The sequence below is a fragment of the Pogona vitticeps genome, chromosome 8 (assembly GCF_051106095.1).
Source record: "Pogona vitticeps strain Pit_001003342236 chromosome 8, PviZW2.1, whole genome shotgun sequence".
Classification (NCBI taxonomy): domain Eukaryota; kingdom Metazoa; phylum Chordata; class Lepidosauria; order Squamata; family Agamidae; genus Pogona; species Pogona vitticeps.
The window spans coordinates 3,466,422-3,493,029 of record NC_135790.1 but is presented as its reverse complement, the minus strand read 5'-3'; the positions used below and the strand labels follow the sequence as shown (position 1 = coordinate 3,493,029).

General features: G+C 46.5%; 1 protein-coding gene and 1 long non-coding RNA gene across 3 annotated transcripts in view; one reads left to right on the top strand and one right to left on the bottom strand.

Annotated features, from left to right (window-relative positions):
* SFRP1 (secreted frizzled related protein 1) overlaps positions 1 to 2,171 on the bottom strand; it is a 31,731-nt gene extending 29,560 nt beyond the window's left edge. The window contains exon 1 of the mRNA XM_020780386.3: positions 1,316 to 2,171. Coding sequence (XP_020636045.2) covers positions 1,316 to 1,889 — 574 coding nt within the window. The 5' untranslated portion in view covers positions 1,890 to 2,171. The remainder of the gene's footprint in view (positions 1 to 1,315) is intronic.
* Positions 2,172 to 14,861: 12,690 nt separating this feature from the next.
* On the top strand, positions 14,862 to 22,465 carry LOC140701823 (uncharacterized). Of its 2 annotated transcripts, XR_013538258.1 has the most exons (4): positions 14,862 to 14,925; positions 15,068 to 15,150; positions 15,514 to 15,630; positions 22,369 to 22,465. It is a non-coding gene; the product is annotated as an uncharacterized LOC140701823 (long non-coding RNA). The 2 variants fall into 2 exon arrangements; XR_012080802.2 differs by lacking the exon at positions 14,862 to 14,925 and having other exon boundaries at positions 14,932 to 15,150.
* Positions 22,466 to 26,608: the final 4,143 nt, after the last annotated feature.

Sequence of the window (26,608 nt, the reverse complement as noted above, 5' to 3'; positions counted from 1 at the left end):
CTCTGTGACTGGGAAAGGCTCTCCCAGAGTAATTCCCCAGCTTTGCCTGGAGATGTCACGAGTTGAACCATGATTTCCGGCATGGATGCTCAACCTGCCTCAACAACGCCAGAGTCCAGGCAGTCACTGCGATGTATGTTCTTGACATCCAAAGAACTGACCACACAAGTTAGACCAAGATTACCTACTCATCTGGCAGCTTACTTTTTCCAACAAGGCTTCCTTGCACAGGGCCTTCTGGTTAGGATCCAGCAGTGCCCACCTCTCCAGAGTGAAGCACGCAGCGGCGCCTCCTCAAAGGCCACCAGCCCCGATCAAGGTGGCCCTTCTCTCATAGTCCAGATCGATGTCTCATCCACTGGGAGAGATCCATCTCTCCGGGAGAGTTCTTTACAACCAGTTTCTTGTGAACACTTCTAACCCCCCCCCCTTGGTCAGAAACTTTTGAGAGGTGATGCCCGGGATGAAATCAGCATCCTTCCACACACACATGGCCTGTGCTCAACCCTTATGCGAGGAACCATCCCCTCCCACCCGGGAGGACATCCCAGGAAAACCTGCCACTGGTGGTTGAAAGCTCCACGACCCCCCATCCCCAAATCAAGGACTCAAGGGAGCCAGTGCCACCACCCAGGATCTACAGTGGTGCCTCGCTAGACAATGATAATCCGTTCCACTGAAATCGCTGTTTAGTGAAATCATTGTCTAGTGAAAAGCATTTCCCCATTGGAATGCATTGAAGCCTGTTTAATGCGTTCCAATGGGGAAGAATCATCCTTGTCTAGTGAAGATTGGCCATAGAAAAGCTGCTTTGCGAACCGCCGCTCAGCTGTTTAAATCGCTGTCTTGCGAAGCTTAGGTCCCGAAAACACCCGTTTTGCGAGCACGGAGGGAGCTGTCAAAATCGTCGTCTAGCGAAAATCGGTTTGCAAAGCAGGGATCAAACATTGTCCAGTGAAATTCCCCCATAGGAATCACTGTTTTGCGAATCACTGTAGCAATCACAAAAAGTCAATGTCTAGCGAAAAAACTGTCATGTGGGGTAACTGTCTAGCGAGGCGCCACTGTACTGCGAGGCTCTCTCTGCCCTTGGGACAGCCACCGGCCGGAGATGACCGCCAGCCAATGCAACCAGGGCACCGCCACTGTCCAGGACGCGGCACATCTCGGAAAAGTGAGTTTGTCCCTCGTGCGCCTGGGCTTTGGCCCCAATTTTGGCACCCACCCACCTGCCTGGCAGGTGCGTTGCGGGGGGGGGGAAGAGGGAGCAAAGGATGGAGTTCCCCCCCCCAGGGGGGTGGGGATGGCGGCTCACCTTGAGGTCTGGAGGCTTCGGTGGCGTTGGGGGCGCTCATGGCGATGCAGACGTCGTCCTGCGGGAACTGGTCGCACTTGAGCATCTCGGGCCAGTAGAAGCCGAAGAACTGCATGACCGGCTCGCAGGAGTCGCGGACGGCCTCGCAGAGCCACCGGCACGGGTAGATGGGCCGGTCGAGGCAGACCGGGGCGAAGAGGGAGCAGAGGAAGACCTGGGTGCCCATGTGGCAGTTCTTGTTGAGCAGGGGCACCCAGCTGCTGGCCTGCTGCTTGACCTCGGCCATGGTCTCGTGGTCCAGCAGGTTGGGCAGGACCATCTTGTCGTAGCCCACGCTGTGGCAGAGGCGCAGGTCGGCCGGGATGGCCACGCACAGCGGCGGCTTGGCGTAGAAGCGCCCGCTCTGGTAGGAGCTGATGTCCGACTGGAAGCTCACGTAGTCGTACTCGTTGGCCCCGCCGAGGCCGGGGACCCCCAGCAGGACCCCGAGGGCCGCCACCGCCCACAGCCCCCACCAGCCGCGCGGCGGCGGCGGGCGGGCGGGATCGCCTAGTGGGCAGAGCAGGGCGCCCATGCCGGGATCGGCGGCGGCGGCGGCGGCGCCCTCGGGGCTACCCGCGAGGGCCGGCGGCTTCGGCGCTTCCCCCGCACCAAGGGCGGGACCCGGGGAGGAAAGTTGGGAGGAAGAGCCCCCGGGAGAGCGAGAGGGGCGCCGCCGGGCAGGCCAGGACCGGGATCTCCCCCAAGGCTCCCCCTCCAGCAAGAGGACCTCCCAAAAAAGGCCGCCCCCCAAAAAAAAGGCTGCTGCCGCCCGCTCCCCTCCGCGACCCCACAAAGCCACCTCTGGACGCGGGCGGCCACCGAGCAGCACTTTCTTGCCCGGAGTTGCCGAGCGCCCCGCCCCCTCGGCCCCCGCCAGCCAATCGGCGCCGAGCTCTCCCCCCCTCTCGAGGCTTCTCCCCTCCCTCCTCCCCCCGCCCTCGCCTACAGCTGTCACTCACGGGCTCGCCCTGAGCCAATCGGGCGGGCGGGTTGCTAAGCAGCGCCTAAGTCCCCGCCCCTCGCCTTCGCCCCCCCCCGACGGTGGGGTTGGAAAAAAAGGGGGCCCGGGGGGGGGATGGCTTAGCAGAGCTCCTCTTGGACGGGCGTCCTTTCGCCCTCGGGTCGTGAGAAGCCTCCGTGGTTTGGGGGTTTGTTTGTTGAACGGCACGGGTTCCTTTCAGACGGGACGTTTTTTGGACTCCAGCGCCCAGCATCCCCAGCCAACAGGACTACAGATCCCATCCCCGTGGTCCTTCGGGGATCTGTGCTCTGTCTAACACAGGAACGTTCTCAAAGCTCCGCTCGCTTCCCATAAAGCCCTTTCCGACGTTGCAGGCAGACTCGAGTTGGAACCCTTTTTTTTTTAAACTTTGGCGACTCAAGATCCCAGAATCCCCAAACGCTGGGGGATTTTAGGAATCGGCGCTCGAGGCATTTTGCTTGAGCTGGCCTTCGTGCCGTCGGATTCACAAGTGCGTGCGTGTTTGGGGGGGGAGGAGGTTAACCGGAGAGAAGGTCCTGCTGGTTTCCGAGACCAAGATTGTCATTGCTGCTGAAAAAGCAGGACCCCTCCCCCCCCAAAAAAACTGAAAGAGTTAAATTCTGGACTACAGTTTCCAAAATTCCTGAGTGGGGGATTCTGGTAATTAATCTTAAAAAACTAATTTTCCAGCCTCTCTAAATCCTCCCACATCAGCTAGGGAGCTTTTATAAACAGGTGGAAACTGCAGTCCGAAGCAAATCCTTTCAGCGTCAGTACTTTGAAAAGTTACTTTTCGGGTTACAGTTCCAGAATCTCCTTAGCATCTTTCAAAAGGTCGCTATCCGAGTCTCTCAGGGAGTCTGCTCCGTTCCCCTGCTGAATAAATGAATGTGCAATAATTACCTTTCGGTAATTTTTATATATATAACTTTTTGAGCCACTAACTATAGAGATATAGAGGGGGATGTGTGTGTAGTTGCAAGAAGGGTGGGAAATAATTAAATAAAAAGCAAGAAAATCAGCGAAAGTATTCACTTTGTTTAGGAAATGTTTTAGTTTTAAGACACACTAACACAGCTGACCCAAATACCTCGTGGAAAAAATATTTACATGGTTATCAAGTTGCATTGCATTTTAAGAAACGCAGGGCACTTTGACCTCCTCCAGAATCACATCCTCCTTCCCTTACACACACAAATCAGGAGAAAGAAAGAAGCAGGGGGGAGGGGAGGGAATAAGACTAACGGAAGGCTGATGGGGTGGGTTGATTGTCTTGCCCTACAGCCCCAAAAGCCTTGGTTTTAATTCCCAGTATTTTTGCCTTGGCTTTCTCCATAAATCCACATTCTCGACAGGTGAGTTTTGCAAAGAGAACAACTGCAGTCACAAGCAGACCTCTTAAGGATTTTGGAAACGCATCGCTTCTGGACTACATTGCCCATAATCTTCCAGCCAGCAGGGCCACTGGGAAATTCTGGAAGTTGTATTTCAAAACAAGTAACCGTTCTGGCCTCTGTGAAGAATTCATGGATGCTCCCACCTGTCTTGATGCACACAAAAGTTTGCACATTGAGTCTCATTAGATTCCATTGAAACACAAAGGGCTCTTCCTGTTGTCTCTGCTCACCTGTCAGGTAGGTGTGCATCACTGGAGGGGTTTTTTTTCCAGACTTCTTGGAGTAATCTGTGCCAAAGATTATGGAGCAAAAAGAAAAAAAGAAAAGACTAGATAAAGACAGCAATCTGGAGGAAGTAAGTACTTGGGCTTAATTCGAGGTCAACTTGAGCCTTCCTTTCACCATCAGAGTGCAGTCCTGGAACATGTAAAGCAGGAGTAAGCCATTTATGGTCTTCTATCACCCCTGGCCCTTATAGGATGCTGAGAGTTACAGCTTCACAACAGGCAAGGCAAACGGGCAGGCCATGAACACATTTCAAAAGGTGTATTACCTAGTGTTCCGAAATAGCTTGTAAGCTGCAGATCCATTTTATGTGCTGTAAATGTACATCAACAGGGTTTCAGCCAGAGGCTAAAATCCTGCTCTACAGATACGCAAATGGCGTAATTTTAGACCTGAATTGTGTAAGTTAAGAAGTTTCCTTAGACACTCTCTGTTGCTCCCTGAGTCACATGACCCACTATGCAACAGATGAGGTCTACAAAGGGTTCTTAACCGATGGCCATTTGCACCTAAAAGTTACACCTTTTGCGTAATGGCACAACAGGATTTCAGCCCTTGTCGTTGCCTCTGCATAAACCCGAACACTCCTACATCTCCCAGCCGCCGGGCCGGCCTTTCCATTAGGTAAAGTGAGACAGTTGGCAAGTGCTGGTGTAGAGAATCCTAGAGGGGGTGTCAGGAGATTCAAATTTAACATTACACGCAGTCTCCTCCCCAGGAGAATGGAGTTTTCACAGATTAAATGGTGTCCCTTCTTCCTCCGCCAACCAAGATATCAGATATACCGACGAAGCGAACAAAGAGCTTTCTCGAGGGAGTGCAGAAAGTATGACAGCCGGTGGGATGTTGTAGACCAGTCTCCGCAGACAGAAACAGAACTGTCTTGACACCACACAATTATTCTCTATTATGGGTCGCTCTTTACAAAATGAATCTGTCACCAGTGTCAGTTGAGGGCTCTTTTTTTAATTCAGCATCTGCAGGAAATTTATTCTCGGGAATGTGTTGTTTGTCTGCTTGCTTCGAGGGGAGAGGCACTGGAGGCTCTCCCTGTTCCCTCCCCCCCGAACCTAACCTCTGTGAGGTCCTGAAACTCAGCCAGGCTATGAACTGCGAGGAAGGGAGCCTTCGCCGGCTTGCTGGTCCTGCTGGGAGGTCTACCTACCCTTTCCACGCTGAACTTCGGCTCTGCTCCCACTTTGCAGCCCTGATGGAGAATGCAGATGGGAAAGTTGGCTTCGCCCGGCGCGCTGCTGTGAGGATGGGCTGCAGCTGCGAGAGCGCACAGGCTGTGGCCCTTGTGTTGAAATCGGAGGCTCATCAGAGGAAAACAGATCCCAAACAAGGCTGCGGGAAGGGCTCGCCCATCTCAATCGGACCTCCTGTCAGGGCTTGATCATGGGCCCAGAAAAGATCCTATGTTGGACTTGTTTACACCAAGGTAATCTGGAGAACCTGAAGCTTATTGTGCTCAGTGGGTCCCTGCATTCAACATTCTGCACCAACATGTTGAGGGCCATGGAGTACTCAGATCTAGATGGAAAGTTGCTGGTTCTTCTCTGAAGTCACATGGGACGGTGCCACTATGAATGCCCCATTTTCTTAGGTTCAGAAGAAGAGCAGAGTTTAGAAACAGAAGCAGAAAGCTCATGAACACACACAAAAAAACCCAAGTATTTGCTTACAAAACCCTCTGTTTTTCCAAAGCTGCCCCCCCAGTCCAACTAGGAACGGTCAGAGTCCTTCTCCCACTAGAAGAAACAAAATCTGCTGTGCCGTTCTTCCACTAAGACAGGGGGGGAGGCATTATTACGCGAAATATTACCATTAATTCGAAACAGATGAATCCGAGGCCTCCAACCCGGTAGAGCCTGAATCAAGGAGTGACCTGACCTTGCCTAACGTCCTGCTGAAATTCACCAGAACACATTGTAACTTCTGTAATGGGTTATTTATTGCAAAGCCATAAATAATATTTGCTATAGATTTCCCCTGCCAATCTAGGAAATGAATTAGATTTGGGGTAAAAAGGTGGAGGGAATTACCCAAATGTCCAGCAGATGTGTCTGGATAAGCCAAAAAGCTTCTCCGTGATTGTCCATCTAGATGTTACTCCCGTCTGCGCAAAAGGTTTTAATCTTTGCGGGGTGGGGGAGAGAAGATTTCTTTTTCCGCAGTCTTTCTCCTCAGCTGATATGTGGACTAGAAACTGTCCCCTCACACCATTTACACTTTCCAGTGTTAATAGAAAGAATGAGGTGCTTGATTTTCAGAAAAATGTGAAAGCGTTTATTAAATTTTAGCATCTTTGCCTCGGTTGAAGCAGTCTTACTTAGTGGGTTTGACGGCACTTCATTTCCAAAGAGAACCCTGTGGGAGTCTGCAGCTCAAGATGGGAGAAATTCCTTGATTTGCTCTGGAAATAATCTAGAATAACCACATTCATTTCCTGGATGTCTGCAGCCTGCCCGAGCAATTAAGCTGAATTTCAGCTTGAGTCTAGAGAGCCTTCCAGAAGGGACTTTCCTCAGGAACAGAACGTTGTAGGAATTCTCATGAGCAGAAATGGGGACAAGTTGCCACAAGCATGCTGGCTGGGGCAGGAAAGACAAAAAAGGAACTTTTCCCACTTTGTTCATGACGTCAGCTTCTGTCCACTCCTCTCCCACAATCATTGCTTGCCATGAGCTAGAAACAGGCCACGTGTTGTAACCTTCTGTCTGCAAAATGATCAGAGCAGCAATGAACCATTGTGGCCAAGAATCGTGGAATAAACAGAATAGAATCATGGAGTGGGAAGGGGCCTGTAAGGTCATCCAGTCCAACCCCCTGCTCAAGGCAGGAATCCAAATCCAAGCAGATCCGACAGAGGGTGGCCCAGTTTTCTCTTGGCTGCCACCAGCGCTGGGGTGCTCACCACCTCCCGAGGGGCAACCCGTGCTGCTTAATTGACCCCAGCAGAGCCTCGCAAATCAGAGTTATGTTTCTTGAGTACTTTCCCACCAGTGTGGCTACAGCCATGCAGCACTGGCTGGCCCAGGGACTCTTAATGTCACAGGGGAGGTACAGTAAATCAGTTCCAAGTTTACTTTTAAATTTACAGGAGCTGTCCTGGTGCTGAACCCTATCCCTCAAACCAGATTCAGCAGCGACTCTTTAAAGTTCAGGCTAAAAGCCAGGTAGGTTAACAGCCCTGTGAAACTAGAGTCACCAGCTTCAGTTGGAGCTGTGATAGATATAGATAAAGATATAGATACAGAGATAGATAGAGTTTCTCTATGGCTCCCTTACCCCTCCTTAAAGGGAGTGCAGGCATGCGCTACCTGCTCTTCATTCATGGGGTTTGTCTCCGCAGCAGCGCTCGGTTCAGCCAGTCTTCCCTTGCAAATCAGAGCCGCGCTTTCAACAGTTGGCACCTGCGTTAATGGGAAGCTATTTTCAAGACCTCATTGCCAGCACCAGGAATGTGGCTCGGGATTTGTGCACTGTTTTCATCCGCCAACGATTTGCTCCTCTGACACAGCACCACCCCTACGCCCAGTTCCAACAACCATTAAATGAGGTGCACTTCCATTAGGGCTCTGTTGGGATAACCCCTCTTTCCTTCTCGGGCAGTGGAGGAGCTACAGAATGTGAAGAGCACTATTTTAAAAAAAAAATACCCATATAGCTCTCAGACATGGGAGTGAACTCTGGGGGTGTCACATCAAGACTTTTGCACAGTGGAATAAATTTTTATTCCCATTCTCCTTTTTGATGACTGCCCCCTCCTCTGATTTCTGGTTGAGCGGCAAGATTTTTGAGCACCTGCCGGAGCTAATACAGTCAATTTTGTTTTATCATTGTCATCATCTCCGCACCCCACCAGCTCTAGTATGTTGGAGTTTTGACAATTTTGCATGCTGCCTGGAGAAGGTGTAGGTGTGAGGGGGCTGACTGTCCGTCTGTCCAGCAGTAACCGATCGTTCCTTCCCTGACTCTGGCTTCCAAAAAGAGCCCTGCTTCTCTGCATGGTGTCTTCTTCCCTCTCTCTTGAGTCTGCTGAAGTCTGTTGTTGAAAGCCGTCATGTTTATCAGTTTGCTGTTTGATCTGTTCAGCTGTAAGTAAATGAAACTTTTTTATTCTTTCTCTTACAAATGTCTCCGCGTGAGTTACTGAGACTGTACGTGCCAGTTGGTGAGAAAAAAGAGGAGGACTACTCTGGAGGACTTGAAGCTATTCCGCTCGGTGAATCCCTGCACTTCTGCTAGAAGAACTGAATCGCATGACACCCTGCTGCTCAACTTTCCCACCCTTAAAATTTGCACAGGATTTGAAAGTCCACAGGCCAAACGCCGCATGACATCAACCAGTTTCCCTCCTCTGTTGTAAGGAGAGTCGTGTGACTGCTCCAGCAAACAATCAAGAAGAGCTTCCAGGTGGACAACGCCAGCCCGCTCTTCATTTTAATTGAAGCAGTCTTCTGCAGGAGAACTTCCCCAGCAATGGGCCATGTGTCCATGGATGGGGGGGCGTCAGACCTTGCCCCGAAAGGGATGGAAATCTCTCCACAGCCACCTCCAGAGGCACCTACAGATGGACCTCTCCGCTACAGCCCCCAGGGTGTGAGCAAATCCCTGTTTGTGACAGACAGAGAGCTGGTCTATGAAAGGCTGAACAATAACCTCTGCTCTCCTGCGTCTCTTGTCCGGCCACCACCGGAGCCCTCCTGACAACCGCTTGACATGACTGATTCGACGTGGCTCCCTCTTTTCTTCTCAGGCCCTGCCCTTTCCCCTTTTGGCCTTTGCCCGGCTCCCAGGCTGGCCGGCACAACGGAGCAGACCTCTGCCCACACCAAGCAGGAGCAGATCCTGTGGGAGCGGGGGGGGGGGTGACCTCCTCCTGCAGCCGCCATCCATCCATCCATCCGTCTGCTGGAAAGCAGGGTATGGACTGTCTCTGAAAGCTTCCCCCCCCCCCGAACTTATGAAATGGCTTTTAAATACACCATGCGTTAGGGTCCATGTTTAAAGAACTCCTCCTACGTAACTGGAGAAAGTTTGTTTCTTTTGCAGAAGAACTATCTGAATCCTTCCAGCCATCGCTCCCGTGGTACCAAGGATGCTGTCCCCACATCCCCCTCACCCTCACCACAGGAGAGAGTATCATAACCACACCAGCCGGCCCTGAACCACACAACGCTCCTGGGCTGACACTTTCTCCAGCAGCTCTAAAAGTAATTAAGATTTAACTCCTATAAGGCAAAAGGGGGCGAGATGCCGTTCGTGAAGTTACGACATCATTCCACCACCATCGTCACAGAAGAGAATTCATTGCAAGTCATTTGGTATTTGTAACTTCTCATTTTTAAGCTCCGATGCCTCTAGCAGGGTCTCTAGGATGGGGGAAGATGCCCCACCATGGAATTCTTATGTTAACACTATTTACTTCAATAGTAAATTGGCAATAAGAATCGCATTTTGGCATCGTTTAAATTGATTTAGATTTTATCGTTTACAAAATGCAAGGGTGAAATCGATTTATATGGGCCGCAAAGCGAGGTGTGGGTTTTTCTGTTTTTGCAAAAGGGGCTTTTAAAAAAATACTTGGCTTCTAAAATCAGTTCCCTTCAATGTGGGTTGGTGGAAATGAGTCGATTTCGGACGGATAGATGCCGAACCCAGTTTCAATCACCAGAAATAAATCTGTTTCCATTCAGTGCATGCAAACACGCCCCCCTGTTTAAATACCACATGACCTAAACCTGATTTTTTAATAGTCTGAACAGAAATTGATTCAAATTGCTCCGATTTACTTGCTTGCTTGCTTACATGCATATTTAATTTTCTTTCTGTCCTTTCTTTCCCGTTCCAGCTTTCTCCTGCTGCAGTGACTCAAGGTGGCTCGCATACAATGAAGACAGAGATATAAATACTGGGAGAAATTATCAGATAAAAACCAGTAAAGCAAGCAATATTAAAAAGGTACATGATTTACAAATAGTTTAAAAATAATTTTAAAACACACATACAGGTGGTTGCGGGGGGGGGGGAAGCAAAACCTGTATCCTGCAACCAGGCTCTCTACTCCTCTATCTTGCTGTTCTATTGGATGTGCTGTTCTCTAGGCCTTCTGTCATCCACAATGCATTGGTTTTTTCCCATCCAACACTCGCCATTTGTATTTTCAGGGACAAAAAAAAAAAAGTTTTACAGTGGTTTTTAGAGGCTGGGAGAGAGTGACATGGGGAGTCTGAGAAATTGATTTCATTCACCCCTGCTTTCAAAAATACAGAGACATTTATGGTCTTTGGCCCAATCATGTGACTGATAAGACAAGAAGGGGGTAGACAAGGACATGACAGACAGCCTGCGCTCTTATTTCCACATTTGCTCATTTAGACGTTAGAATTGCAACAGGATTCCAGCCTTCCATGCGGAACCATTCATCAGAGCCTGGGAAAGTTACTTTTTAAAAAATTATCACTCCTAGAATTTCCCAGCTAGATAGGTGGGGAGAGAAAGGAAAGATGGAGGGGAGGGAAAAAGAAGAGAAATTAGTTTTAAAAGCCGAACATTTCCATGATTGGAAAGCAATTGCCATTTTTATAGATTGTGAAACCAAGTTATGCAAAACTCACCAGCATAATTCCATCCTTAATTCAGTTTTCTTTCCTGCCCTGCTTGTGACAGATTTCTGTAGAAATTCCATTACCTGATTTGATATCCAGCCTTGCCCAAGCACAGCACAATGTCTTTTTTATACAGCTCGGTGCTCCGTCATGGGGGGGAGGGTGTGCGCTAGTTCTTGCAATTTAATGTGGGCAGCACACCTCCAGTTTCTAGGGTATAACACTGCGCTTCCAACAGATTTCCATATATTTAGCTTGATTTTAGACTGTATCATAATTATTGCTATCCTATTAAAGCTGTTTGACATGATCCTTTTAATGCATACTTAGGATACGGCATATTTGTTGCACCGTGTGAATTCTAAAAGCATATCTCTGGTTGGGTTTAGACTTGGTCCAGTGGAGGGAAAAACAGACAGTCATGTTTTCCTGTAACCAGCCAAATCTCCTGTTTTAAAAATACACAGAAATCTGTTCAATTCTGATTAGAACACAGGGCACTCCTAACTTCTTCTACCTTCATAATACTCTGCATCTAGCATTAGTGCATTAAAAAGCCATTTAAAAGTAACTTTGGAATGTAACTAGAAAATCTTACTTCTTATGCTCAGAAAGTAACGTTGTCGCTACTTGCTGTATTGCTTTTTACAGTGACTTTTCAACTACTTGTTTCATTGCTCCTTAACCAGAAGCCACTAGTTATAGGTAACTATGTTATGTGTCACTAGTTAATTCCCAGCTAGCCTTCGAAAGAAGTGAAACAGCAGCAACCAAAGATTTGTTAACATTTGCAATATATCTTCGGCTGGAGGGGTCCCGTTGACATGTCCCTATCTGGAAGGAAAGGGGAAAATAATGACCCAGAAAGATATAAACAGTCCTTATCATTACAGGGGCCAAAGAGAATAGATACGGTACCCAAGGGGCTGAGTCCATTTGCATGCAAAGGCCTAACTGTTTTGGTATCCCTGGTCTAAGCAACACAGCAATGACAGGAGTTAACAATATAAGAAGCATATGGAGAATCCCTTCCACGGATGATTTGCCAGACGTATGCAGGGCACGGAAGGTCTGTGGGCATGTTCTAATGGCCTCCTATAAATCCAGGTAGCGTCAGGACTAACTCTAGCTGCAGGAGGAACCAGAACTTCATAAAAGCAATTCAAGCTACAATGCCTTGTAGCCGGTAGGTCTAACAGCTGTGTAGGGTGGAGGGTTCTGTAAGCTCTTGTCCAAAAAAAAAAAAAAAACCAAAAAAACTGACTTTCCCATGCTCTGCTAGGAATGAAAAATAGGATAACCTTTTCTTTCTTCAAACTAGTTTTTTTATCTGTGTAAATCAGAGCACAAATATGTGATCTCAGAGGTCTAAATATTTGGATGCTTGAAGTGGATTTCAAGAGGATGGGGCAGTATTTTTTTCTTGCACTTTCTCTCTCTCTCTCTCTCTCTCTGTGTGTGTGTGTGTGTGTGTGTGTGTGTGTGTGTGTGTGCATCTCACCCTCCCCTCCCCAGTCTGCCTCCCTTTTCCACCCCGGCTTCTCCTCTACGGTCTCTTATCATTGCTAAAGTTGGGCTCCAGGACATGGCTGGCTTTCCATCTGAATGCCCTTGAAGTGGAGGGCTGTGTTTTCCCTGGGGGTTCCTGGAAGCCTCTTTTGGAAATCACTGGAGCACACCATCATTAGTGAGAAGTTACCCAAAGAAGAACTTGGCAAATTACTAATCAGCCCCAGCCCTCATCCATCTTAATGAGACAGGGTTAAGAAAACAGCAATCTAAGTTGGGCACAAAAGAAGCTTTTCCAAACTGCATATTTATTGTGTTTGAAAGTAGTTCAGTGTGACACTGAGGTGCCCCAGCGAGGAGGTGGTGGTGGTGGTGGTGACATCTCCTCACTATTTTATGCTTTTGCAAAGAACAACAGAGACATATTCACACCACGCACAGAAACCACAGAGGTCAAAATCTGGGTCTGGGAGAGAAAAAATGCTGCAAGCATTTCTTTGGTGCAGGATTGTAGAAGTGCTGCATAACTGAAGAAAAATATCCAGAAAAGTTCTCAGCTGTGGGATGCACAAAAAGCTTCGATGGGTACAGCCAAGGATCCTGCCTCCTTCATAACAGAGCATTGAGGGAATGAGGAAAAAAGACAGGAAGCAACATAAGAGCTCCATTGGGTTAGACCAAAGCCCATCTAGGGCATCAACTCTTTCTCCAACAATACTGGACTACTGCAATATATTCTATCTGGGGCTGCCCCTAAGGCTGGTCTTGAAGCTGTGGCTGATGTAGAAGGCCGCCAATTAGGTTGCTGTTTTTCTTAACCCTGTCTCATTCAGGCTTCTGAGCCAACCAGCCTCTGCCAATTGTGGAGCGTTGGACAAAGATTTCGGGGTCCTTGCTTCAGGTTTCAGGCTCTGGGTACAGAAGCAGATGTTCAGGAAGAGGATGGTGCCAGCCTAGCAACCTTTAATCTGGGGGTAGGGGGTGGGGTTACCTTCATGGCTCTAAAGGACATGCCGTTTAGACCTGCTCAGAAGCGCTTTTGTCTCGTGACTTTGCATACGTATTATACTTTATAACGTTTTAAACATGTTATTGCCGGGTAGGTGGGGCTCGTCAGCCATGGAAGGCAGCCCATCTAGGAGAAGGAAAACTCCCATTTCAAACCTCCACTGCCTTGTGGCTATATCCACTTATGGAAAAGGCTTCAGGAGTTAACCTTGAGGCAAAATCCGGAGCTGGAGTCCCGAAGGCAGCATGTGTCGTTCTGCTAACTCCTGCGACATTGCTGGAACCAGTTGTATTGGCTCTTGCCTTTCCATTGGACCATTTCAGCAATGTGGAGAGGGGGGATCTGCTGCTTGGGTAACAGCCTATCCTCCATATTACCTTACCCGGGCTTCATGCCCTGGAGAGGACACTCCTCGATTCAGAGCGTGTTACCATAGTCTCTCGAGACTGAAGGATGCCTATGCTATGCTATGCTAAACATGTTATTTTATTTTACGTTTATTCTGAAGTTTTAGTCATGTAGTTAATTACGTGTTATGGTTGATTGACTGGTGTTTTATTTTTATTTTTATTTTTTCATGTTGGAAGCCACCCAGAGTGGCCTTCAGCCATATGGGGAGTTTGAAAAGCAATTAAATCAATTAAATAAGTAAGCAAGTAGGCAAATTAAATGAATGAATGAATTTAGGAATGAATGAATAAACAAATGAATGGACAGATGTAATAAATAAATAAATAAATAAATAAATAAATAAATAAATAAATAAATAAATAAATAAATAAATAAATAAATAAATAAATAAATAAATAAATAAATAAATAAATAAATAAATAGGCGAGCAAGCAAGCCAGCCAGATTCCTGATCCTTCTGGAATTTACTCAGTGTCCCTCTGGGCAGCTGTTGCAAGTTATTCAGTTTATGGGCTTCCCCTATTTTTAAAAAAGTGAATTTCTTATTATGGATGGTTAGGAAAGCAGTGAAAAGTAAAGCTATTAGAAGAAATAACATGATTGTGAGGCCCTTGCACCTCTCCATAGTTCCAGTTGTTGCCTCTCAAAAGTATGTGGCCGAACTTAAGGGGAAAAGGCAGAGAAGAACAACCAGATGATCAAGGCCCCCTTGTAAGAAAAAGCTACAACATGGGGGAGATTTTAAATGGTTTGGGCCCATGCTATCTCAAAGACTGTCTCCCATTAGGAGCCGGGCTCAGGGGTGGTGGAGTTTTATGAAATAATGTGTAAGGTGGAGAAAGCAGCAAGAGAGTCCTCTTTCTTCTTCATGTTTGAAATCTGGGATCACCTGCTGAGGGTCTGGCCTGCCAACAGGTCATCGAGCAAAGGTGGGCCACAGCTCCTTAAATCCAGCAGGGGCCCTCCAGCCCTGGGCATCCTCCAAGGTCCAGAGGCCAGACCTCCGGAGGGCGATACCTTTCAGCCTAACCCTCCCTCCTTGGGGCTCCTCAAGCCTGAAGACTCAGGCGGTGGTGGCTCTGGGGCTGAGTCAGAGGGGGCCAGGCGCCCTGGAGCCGACAGAAATGCTCCAGGGGGAGGTCACAAACTCAGGGAAGAGGCTCCCAGAAGAACTGCTGGACTGTTGGGGAGGGGGGAGAAGAGTTCTCGTGGGGGGAAAAAAGAGGTTCTCCTCGGGAGTAAGAGGTCTCCTTGAGGGGAAGATTTTCCTCTCAGGGGACTCACAGGCGAAATTCCTGTAGCTGAGCTCAGGATGAGATTCCAGCAGCCCAGCTATATAAACCTCAGCTTGTGACAGTGAGGTATGGTTCTGCTTTTTTGTTTTTCCTCAGAAACAGTGGCGGGTCTGGTTTTGTCTCCTGAACCCTGGTTGCTGACTGACTAAGCCTGCATGAGTCCTTATACGAGCTTGACAATGCTTCTGGGACTCCTTCTGTTTATTAGGATGGAGTCCTGGCCCAGTTTGACTTCTGGAGTGAGCTTAGACTTTGGCTTGAAATCTCCCTCACGTGACTTTCTTGATTGAGGTAAGACTCTGGTGTTTCAGAACTCTGCCTACGGTTAATTGTACCCCAGCCTGCACAGACTCAGCTGGCTTAGTCACAGGACATTTCCACTGAAATGCAGAACCACCACCTGTTTTTATTCACACAGAACAGTCAAGTTCTACAATGTGCTACCGTCATGCAATGGTTAAGATATAGTGATATCGTTAGCATGTTATTAGAACTGGACTTCAAGGAGGGTCTATTTGCCCCCAGCATGAGCTTCTCTTAACCTGTACATCTTACAAATTGGCTTGCCTTTGTTTCGTGATTGGTCCTCAGGAGGTGAATACGGACTTTATTTGCATAGCTGAGTGCTCATGCTGATCATGTTCTGTTTTATAGACTTCTAAGAGGTATCTGCTCGGCTCCTGCAACATTTTAGAGCAGAGGGCAAGGGTTTGAAACCCACATCACTGCATTCTACAGGTCACATATATTTTTCTGGATAAATTCTGGAAGGTAAGACCTTTTTGAAGAAAAATAGTTCTGTATGGTTTGGCTTAAATGAAGCAAAAATGGCTATTGGCCAGTACCTGTGTGTCACCAGTGTACCTAATATTATAATAAGTATCTAGTCATTTTTCAAGCAAGTGATGGACATATACATGCACTTGTAAATGTACATGTAAGCGTGAGAGCAAACAGACAAGACAGACTATGGATAAAAGGCCCAAGACTGCCAGGAAATATATTTTTGAGCAACTTGTTTACGTCCAAAGTAATGTTGATTCCTCCCCCCTCATGGATTGAATGCCCAGAATCCTATCACTTCCATATTCTGATGTTAAGTATAATGTCATAAATTGCAGGGGTGAATGGCTCCTAGTTATGGAGTAATCGCTTGTATACCTAATCACGTGCTATTTGTGTGAACTGGCACATGACCATGAATACAAGCAGCAATTTGCTACTGTGATTCACACTATTGCCCTTATACCCACTTATGTGAGCAATTAGATTCTGGCCCTTCACTAAGAGATCTACCAAGCTGGATCTACAGAGAGGCAAGATGTACCATTTTATTTGTGATCACAGCTGGTTTTTCATGATGATGCTGACAAATTGGAACAAGTTCAAATGCTAACGAATTGGAGCAAATTCAGAGGAGGGCAACAAGGATGAACAGGGGACTGGAAACCAAGCCCTAGGAGGAAAGACGGAAAGAACTGGGCATGTTTAGCCTTGAGAAAAGAAGACAGAGAGGTGATATGATAACATGGCTGTTGTGGGTTTTTTCGAGCTGTTTGGCCTTTGAGAACACATTGATGTGATAACACTTTTTAAATACTTGAAAGACTGTCATACAGAGGAGAGGTAGGATCTCTTCTCAGTCATTCCAGAGTGCAAGACACGCAACAGTGGGTTCAAGTTACAGGAAGCCAGATTTTGGTTGAATATCAGGAAAAACTTCCTAACTGTTAGAGCAGTACAACAGTGGAACCGGTTACCTCAAGAGGTGGTGAGTGTTCCAACACTGGAGGCATTCAAGGGAAACTTGGACAACCACTTGGCAGATATCCTTTAACTTGTATTCCTGCCTTGAGCAGGGGGTTGGACTTGATGGCCTTAGAGGCCCCTTCCAACTTCACCATTCTGCAATTCTATGCAAGGGTGGCTTGCCCATTCATATAGATATTCTTTAGCTCTTACTCATCAGAATGGGAAAAAGAGGCAGGATCATACTCCAGGCTCCAGGCCTCCGGTTCCATTCAGGCTTTTCAGAAAACAGGGTCAGACGTGTCCTTCTGACCTTCAACCTCCCGCTTCCCTCCTCACCGTAATTATCTTATACAGCAGCTCCCCTGGCTAAGGACAATGCGACAATTTGTCAGCCCCATTGTTCAGTCAGTCAACAGCGAGTCCTTTTTTAACAGGGACAACACATGTTTTTTTGAGAGCCTGTCAGTGAGGCCTGTCTAGCCAGACACCCGAACCATGGAAAATGGAACCTTTGTTAATTTGGGTTCTTAGAAAAGTAAGGCCATTCACTCTCCCCCCCCCCCCACACCTCAACATCCCTGCCCTCCCTCCATCCCTCTCTCTCCCTCTGTCTGTCTTTCCAAAGCCTTTAGCTGGGTCTTCCCCCCAGAAGTGTGAATCGCTCCTGATCCATAAATGATTGGTCAAAGGATTTGCATGAGGAAGCAGAAATTAATTATTCTTTTCTGTGGCTTGTTTTCTTTTCTTTCCTTTCCTGCTCCCCGATTCCAAACCCCTCTCCCCAACCTGTAATTGTATGTTTAGAAATGAGATTACATTATAGAGCCATGCAAAGGGTCTTTGAGGGATTGCTCTGCATTCATTTCGCTCCTTAGACTTTAAGATCCCCGCTAATCGTTTAAAGCATTTCCTAAGAGCCTCTCCCTTTTGCTTTCGACGTTAATGACTAAACAAAGATTAGGCTCCCTACCCTGAGAGCTTTCTTGGCAGCCCCGCAGGGTGAGAGGGAGTGGGAGAAAGAAGCCTGGCCTTATCAATCCGTTGGATTTTTAATACTACGTTGGCAAGGGTTTGGTACCAAAATGTCCTTGCCATGCAGGAGTTTGGAGAGTTCTAAAACATCAGGGCTGAGTTTGAGAAGGATCAGATGATTTATTTATTTTGTGTTTTATTGCTTGCAGAGTTTAGAACCTTGTGACTGTTGTCGTTCTTCTGGAGAACTGTATTGTGCAAAAAAAAAATTTAAAAATAGAAATGGGCACGAATTTGGGAGATTTTTGTCGGTTCGTCCTTTGGACGAACAAGTGTTTGGCAGTTCTCAGCCACGCCTCCTCCAGCCGGTGGCCACTCAGAAGCAGCGCCCTGGCTTCCCTGCCCCGCCTCCTCCAGGCACTGCCTCTGAGTGGGTGTCCACCAGAAGAGGAGGGTCTGGGAACCGCCAAACCCCTGTTCGTCCAAGGGTCGAACCGACGCAAATTACCGAACCAGTGGGTGGTTCATCTCTAATTTAAAAGCATTGCAATTTTAATATCCAAAGGACAAACTGGCATGAACTTCCAAATTGATGCTTTGTCCTTATCTCTGTTTCAAAAGCGCTGAAAGGAGAACATCCGATTGAGCTTCCGCACAGTGGAAAATCATGTAATGTACGATGAAACTGTTTACAAATGTATTGCTGTTGCTCACCTAGAAGTCAAGTTTCCTTCAGGGGGATCATCACTTGTGTCATAGTGATACTTACGCAGGGAGCACAATCTGGTGTAATTATGTTGGTGGGGTTTTCCGCTCAGCAGAAGCTTTGTGGGATGCCAGCCATGGTTTCTTAACTTGAGGGAAAGCAATTGTGTTGGAGAAAAAGATAAGTCACTAAACGTACTGAGAAAAGCCACTATAGCTTCTGTGGCATGGCTTCCATCTGGATGCATAATATCAGGCAGCCATTACTCAGGGGAGAGGATGAAAAAAAGATCTGGCAGCAGTAATCTACACACTTAGAAATGCAACATCCAGACAACCCATGTGCCTGTTGCCAACTTTGACTGCACTTGTGCAGGTCACTTCTCATGTGCAAAGGCACTCCACTACTAACAACATGTCCATCTTCTCTACTGCTGTACTCCTGTGCATCTGGGTTCTCTCTAACCCACAGAGCCATTCCGGTTTGATTTGATTACCCAGGAATTATTATCTGATCTACCATTAGCAAAATCTCCATTAGCAAAATCCCAAGAAATCTCTGCCATGGGACAGGCAACTTTGAGAGATGTAGCTTTCCTAAGCAATCAGATCCACCAAGAAAAGGTCTGCAAAGCAGAAGGTGTCAGAACTGAAATTGTCGAGACTGGGTCCTGGGTTCCAATGCCCTGGACCACTTAAAAGCATCCAGGGGTTAGACTAGCTAGGAAGGAAGAGACTTCTAGCCCTGCACATCTGGAAGCCACTGGGAGTTGAAGGAAGTCCATCTTCTCCTGACAAGGAGAGCATCATTCACGGCTAGGGCGCCCTTTCCTGTTTCAGCATCCAAAGCATCCTCCTGTCATCCTAAGGTCAGTTCAGCAACCTTTTTACAGCCAAGGTTCCCTCCAACCAGACATTCAGACTCCAGCTGATGTGGCTCCAAGGAATTCCGGGTACGGCTGGTCAGGGAGGTGCGTCTCATGTTACATGCGACCAACCGGCTCTTGGGGAGAGAAAGCAAAGGCTCTGTGTTCCCTCCATAGGATGAGATGAAGATGCTGCATGACCCTTAACAGGGCTGTGTCTCTTCACTTTCTCCATTCATAAAAGTTGATGCTCTTTTAGATGCACTCCAAAACCTGTTGGCCATGCCTTAGTACATTGTCTATTTTCCTTTTTTGTAAAAACCCAGGAAAAAATGTATTCTCTCCTCCAAACGTGAAGACTAATTTGTTCGGTGCCATGACAGCCTTCCTTTTCTTTGAGGCAGTGTCTATATGATGCTCTTTCTAGCCACTCTGCCCTCACAACGTCCCCACGAGGTAGATCAATTTGAGAAGGAATAAGGAGTCCAGAGCTACCTAAGGAGTTTCATGCTTCACTGAGGACTCTGCAGCAGATCTCCATGGTCCCAGTCGTGGACTGGGGGGAAATGTTTTGGCAGGCTGTACCTGGCCCACAAAGGGATGTGGTGGTGCTGCGGGTTAAACCGCAGAAGCCTCTGTACTGCAAGGTCAGAAGACCTGCAGTCGTAAGATCAAATCCACACGATGGAGTGAGCTCCCATCGCTTGTCCCAGCTCCCACCAACTTAGCAGTTCGAAAGCATACAAATACAAGTAGATAAATAGGTACCACCTTGGTGGGAAGGTAACAGCATTCCGTGTCTAGTCACGCTGGCCACGTGACCATGGAGGATTGTCTGCGGACAAACGCTGGCTCTACGGCTTGGAAACAGGGATGAGCACCGCACCCCAGAGTCGGACATGACTGGACTAAATGTCAAGGGGAACCTTTTACCTTTACCTGGCCCACAAACAGCCTCACAAAAGAATATAATATCACTTTAAACATTATTATAACACCAGTCAATGGTTTCATGAGTTTGCCTGTTTTTAACCATGTTTCCTATTTTTGAAATATATATTTTTAAACAACTTCCTCTTCCAAAAGTATATGAGTCCAGGCCGGCCCTTCTGACTTTGATTTTGGAGGGAGGGGGATTGCCAAAGCTCCCCACCATATTTTGTATACAAAACCTTTGCTGGTGAAGACATGCAGGAGTACAGTTCTTGTTTTAAATAAACATTGTCACGGAGGCATAGAAAGGGGACTCTCATGGGATTGAGCTGTGTGATGCTTGTTGCGATTTGCCAGTCACCGAGCGAACGTGGCACGGTGCCAAAAAAGGACAGTAGCGCCATTTTCGCTCATTTACGTCGTATTTTGAATATTTTTAATATGCACGAAATAATGAGATCCCAAGGGCCACAGTTTACTTCCTGTGATCTGTTCTTAAGACCTCTTTCCTTGGCTCACATCCTAACAGCCTGTGCAGCCTGAAACATACCCAGCAGACCTCCACCTTGGGAAAACAGATAGAACATTTCCTGCCCTCTCACGGACTGACGAAACACATGAGTGACTAACAGGTCCATGATCAACCAACAGGCCGGAAGGGTTTGGACCGGGTGCCAGCTAACCATGTTATAAACATTATTCACAGCAAGGGAGGTGATAACGGGAGAGTCCTAAAAGCTGGAAAAGCTGAGCAGTGGTCAACTGTCATGGGCCAAGTTTCTGGAAGGTATTGCTGAACTACGTCAGGAGTCCGACGACTGGGGGAACGGATGGGTCATTGCAACATTTATGGCCTGTCGGAGAGGGCAGGGAGGAAAGAGAACTTGTATCATGTTCTGATAAGGAAGCAGTTTTTATTTTGTTTAAACAAAATAAGCATACAAAATAAGAACAGCCACTGTTAAAAGCATCCCAAAAGGAGTTTTAAGCTCTTGTTTGAGCTTTTTAGTTTACAGATTCTGACAAAATCTGTCCACATTAATCAAAGTGTGAAAACACAAGGTTTGGCTGCAAGCCAGTAAGTTGATTGCACATAGGATCTTTACATACGATATGTGGTTTGGTTTTTTTGTTTTTGCCACATGCTATGCAATTAAATTACTGTAATTTCATGCATATAATGTGTGCATTATACTTTTTTTCCAAGACATGGGTCCCACCACACTTTATATTTGTAAGGGGCACCATAAGGTTTTTAGAGCTTAGGGCTTCTAATGTCTTAATCATGCTCTGTAAGGAAGTCCATTTCAAAATGGTCCCAGAAATTATTCTCCCTGACTTGGCTTTCTCTGGGTGTCCCTTTTCTCTGTGGGTAAAGAGGTAATAATAATAATAATAATAATAATAATAATAATAATAATAATAATAATAATAATAATAATAATAATAATAATAATAATAATAATAATAATATAATTTATTGTCATTGTAAGTATATACACAGTATACCATACAACGAAATTCACAGACACCCAGAGACCAGACACAAGCACACACATAACATTCCCCAAACACTCCCCACCCACTAGAAGTCCCCCACTAAAAATACAAACATGTACACCTCAGGCCAAGTAACACAGTCCAACTAATTATTCACTACTAGTGGTCTTTAAGCTCATTATTAATTGCAATTATAGCTCTGGGATAAAAACTATTTAGAAAATGTGTGGTCCGAGTCTTCATTGTTCTATATCTTCTGCCAGACGGTAACAGTTCAAAAAAGTTATAAGCAGGATGGGAAGAGTCTCTCAGGATGCTGTGTGACTTCCTCAGACAGCGGGATGTGAAGATGTCATCCAGGGTTGGTAGCTGGAGCCCGATGATATTCTGGGCAATTTTAATGGTTCTCTGTAGAGCTTTTTTGTCCGCTACAGAGCTACTCCCAAACCATGCCAGAATGCCATAAGTTAGGACACTCTCAATGGTGCTACGGTAGTAGGACAGAAGTAAATGCTGTGATAAATTTAACTTCCCGAGCATTCTCAGGAAATACAGCCTCTTCTGTGCCTTCTTTATTAGCATGTTGGCATTTATAGTCCATTTATAAGGTACCAACCTCAGCAACCAGTATCCCTAGCTAAATAATTGTATTATGGAATTCGTAGGAAGTGGAAAGAACCAGGTTGAAGGGCAATATAAAAACAATGAAAAGTTGTTTCATTGATTGATTGATTGGTTGATTGATTGACTAATTGATTTCATGCTGCTTTTCTCCCCATAGGGGACCCAAGGCGGCTCACAGCAAACAAAACAACAGATTTAAAAGCATGGTATAAATACCACATTTAAAAAAACAATCAAGAACATATTAAGATTTTTTTAAAAACAAGCTCAAAAACAATTTGAAAGCCATTAGAAATTTGGCAGTTCAGCTCTTTTGAAAGAGCTGGCAGCAAACAGACCACCCGGGATCAGAAGCATCGACCCCATTGTTTGTTTCAAAACAAACCATTTAAGTAGCAAGCCAATACATTATCGCTAATTCAAAGAGCTAACTATTTTCACTTTTCCATGTTGACTGTAACAAATTACATTTTCAGTGGCTGATACTTAATGAATTAATATCTGAGGATCTGACAGTTAAATGAATGCATGCACACCACCAATGACGTAGACATGGCTTTCTCATGCCGTTGCATTAACTCGTTTTAAAAGTAACTTTCCATGCTATGGTTCTGGGAGCCGCCTGCCACCCTGGCTGTTTATTTACACCCAAGATTACCAAAGATGGGCCTTTCAGACAAGCTCACTCATTTCTGTTCCGAAGTTGCTTTTCCTCCATCGACAGTCTAGGTCAATCTTCCCCAGGTTGACTCATGGCTGAGTTGAGCGTGATGTTGTGTAGTCTGATGCATTTGGAGGGTGTCACTGTGGTCCCGGCTGATTCTTCTCTGCCTTTGGCCTTCCCAACATTTGAGACTTGGGTCCTCCAAAGATCCAGGTCAACATGGCCAACGATCAAGGATTCTGGGACTTGAAGTCCAGATCAAGTGTTAGGTCAAAGGTAGAGTATAGGCTTTTTCCCCCTCCTCCTCCTCTTCCTCCTCCTCTCTTTTCCCAGATGGATAAGGCTGGCAACCCCCTCCCCATACCTGAGGAGTACAATGGGAGGGGGGTAGTTTAACCTTGCAAACCCCACCATGCAAATGCCTGGCTGGAGAGAAAGGGGAAGAAACATATGCCAAGGGCGAGATTTGCAGCCATTAGATGCCAGCTGGTTCAACTTACCAGTAACAAATGCAATCTTGTTCTGCAGGGTTCCCACCGATACAGGTTCAGATTACACTGAGAGTAAGGTAGGAAGGGGGGCAGGATTCCGCACAGCTAAGATGTGGGTTGAAGAGAGAGGCTGGGAGGTGGGAAAGGCAAAGAAAGCAAAGTCTACTCGGCTGCATCGACACCGGCCTTTCCAAACTGGGCATTTTTAACTACATTTCCCATCATCTCCAGTAGCTTCAGACAGCAGGAGAGCTGTAGCCTTAAACTTACTGAGCGATGCTCAGTGGAGGGGAAGTCCGAGGAGGACAGCAACGGAGACCTCCTGCTCCATTTCGTTCCAGGTCTCCTTTGTTACAAAAGTTTTCGGACTTGCCAGGTTCGGGAAAACGAAACAGAGTTCCTCCATAGATGCGGAGAAAATTGTCCACAAAAGCCCGCATTAAAATAAAATAATTAGTCTTTAAGATGCCGCCATGTTTTTGTCCGTTATTTTTTCCTCTGGGTTTTGCCTGAAGAGTTCCTGCAAGGGGATCCTCTATTATGTAAACCGCCTTGGCTCCATTTAAATTAATTATTATTTATTGATCTAAAATCTTTTTCACCCCACCTTTCTCCTTGAAAAGGACCCAGTGTGGTCTACAGCCGTGGAAGGCAATATGAAAACAATGAGAATACAACAGGAGTTAACAACTTTAAAAGACCACATTTCAAGCTGGGAACAATGAAAAGAGGCAGCTTACATCATTAAAAGGCAACAGTAAAGCTAAGAACAATAAGGATGAAGATAATTTTTTTTTAAACGCTACTCTGAGAAAAGGAAAACACAAAAATGGAAAACACTGGTAGTAGTAAAAATCCAGTCAAACCAGTAAGGCATAATAATCTTTCTAAAAATCACACAACAGATAGTGGGGGAATTGAACTCCCAACCCAAAAGACTGAGCTATCCAGACAGCTGTGTTGCAGTTTAATGGCTTTTTAATCTTCAGCTTCTTGTGTTTTAAGCATTCCTTGTTTTTAACATGGTGAGCCGCCTTGGGAGACACCCCCCCCCATCAGAAGAAAGTTGGCCCTATAAAAGAAGAGAAGGAATACCATATCAGAAGCTTCAAAAGAGAGAGAGAGAGAGTTCTAGAGCAGCTCTTTTTCTGAAGGAACGTTGCTCCGCCTTTAGTGGTGTGAATGGGCCGCTTCCCGTAAAGGGATCAGGCTGGGGAGGGTTGCTTTCTCCCGCTTCCCGAGTCCAAAACTCTTGACAAAGTGGGAGGCGAACAAGTGGATTTGACTGGATGGCTCTCCCTGCTCCTTCGCCCGGCGCTCTTGTTCTGGCTTAATTAAACAAAACAAAACCAGAAGATAGAAAATGGGGAAGGCAATAAACCATTCTGTTTCTGGGAGTCCTCCCAGTTTGCCTCATCTCTGAAATATTTTGAGGGTTTTGTTTTTGCAGTGCAAAATCGGAGGATGGGACGGGTTCAGCCGTGGCCTGTTTATTGCAATGCACCAGTTTTCTATTTTATGATCCTGTTTGCTAAATGGAGGGCCATTTCTTCTCGCTTAGGACTGGGAGGGGAGAGAGAAAGACGGGGAAGGGCAGGGCAGACAAGCCTGTTAAAATGATAAAGTGTGAAACTATAAGTGATAGGAAGTCATTTAACTCCAGGAAAGACAGATCGCTCTGTGCATCACGCCAGCAAACACCCAGCTGCTACAACCCGCATTGCACCAGAAACCGCCTTGCTTAATGCCCCCCCCCGTTGAATATTCAAGGTTAAGACAAGACATTATACTTCCTTCCAGGTGTGACAGTAAAAGCAGAAGTAAACACTTCTTTAAATAAAATTTTAAAAAACTGTTCTGGGTTGCTTTGGGTGTGGGGGGAAGAGTCCCCGTTTTGGACAACAGCGTCCAAGATCTCCCAGCTGTTGGCCAGTGAAAGGGTTGGTTGGGGATTCTGGGGAAATGAATCCCAAAAGCACTAGTTAGAAAACTATAGCCCAATGGTTTAGGTCTCCGGAGACAGAGGCTGGGAGTTCGATTCTCCCCATCCTGGACAGGGGATGGACTTGGGGTCCCTTCCAGCTCTGCCGTTCTGAGATCTAAACAAGCACTGTCTGTAAGCGCAAAAGTAATTACATTTGCATCTCACCTTAGCCACAAACTCACTACTTTACTAGGTAAGAGTGTGACTACAAGGGGAAACGGGTTGCATTTTGGTCCGCTTGCGTAATCTATTTCCCAGCGATCACATGACGTGCGGAAAATTGGACTACTCCAGCCTGACCTTGATCCGTCCCGAAGCTGTACCTTTTTGGTCCAGCTTATAGGGCTCCTATTTTGGGGAGCCAGGGTGGTGTGATTCCCTAGCAGAGTTCACGTGTTGGGCATGGATTGGGCACTGCAAGGTTCTAGTCCTCCCTGAGAACCTTGAGCCAGTTACTCTCTTTCAGCCTGCCCTACCTCATAGGTTTGTTTGGAAATGAAGTGGACAAGATGAGACGCTTATGGAAGCTGACTTGCACCCCCTAAAGGAAAGGCAGGATACAAATGGACCAAACAATGATATCAATAAATAAGGGCTTAATTTTTAAAGGCACTGTTGATGTTTCCAACTGCCACAGAAGGCTTGAGCAGTTACATTCTTCTTTTATATATATTGGTGAGATACATTTTGCTAATGTTCCAGGTTGTTCTTGCTGCAGGCCATCAAGTCACCTTCGACTTACGGTGACCCCATGGATGAGCAATCTCCAAAATGTCCGATCCTCAACTGCCCCGCTGAGCTCTTTTAAACTCAAGTCTGTGGCTTCCTTCAGGGAGTGGATCCATCTTGTATTGGGTCTTCCTCTTTTCCTGCTACCTTCAGCCTCTCCCAGCATTATCGTCTTTTCCAGAGAATCCTGCCTTCTCATGAGGTGCTGCCTCAGTTTCATCATTTTTGCCTCCAGAGATAGCTTCGGCTTGATCTGTTCAAGGACCCACTTACTCGTCTTTCTGGCAGTTCAGGGTATCCACAGAGCTCTCCTCCAGCGCCACATTTCACACAAATAATTTTATTTTCTCCTGTCAACTTTCTTGACTGTCCAGCCTTTTCACCCATACATGGTGATTAGAAATACAAGAATGTGGATGATCTTTGTCTTCATCCTTACATTTGACCATCTTTTTGAATTCCTTCGTTGTTGCCCTTCCAAGTCTCAACCTTGTGATTTCTTGGCCGCAGTTTCCCCCTTTGGACTGAT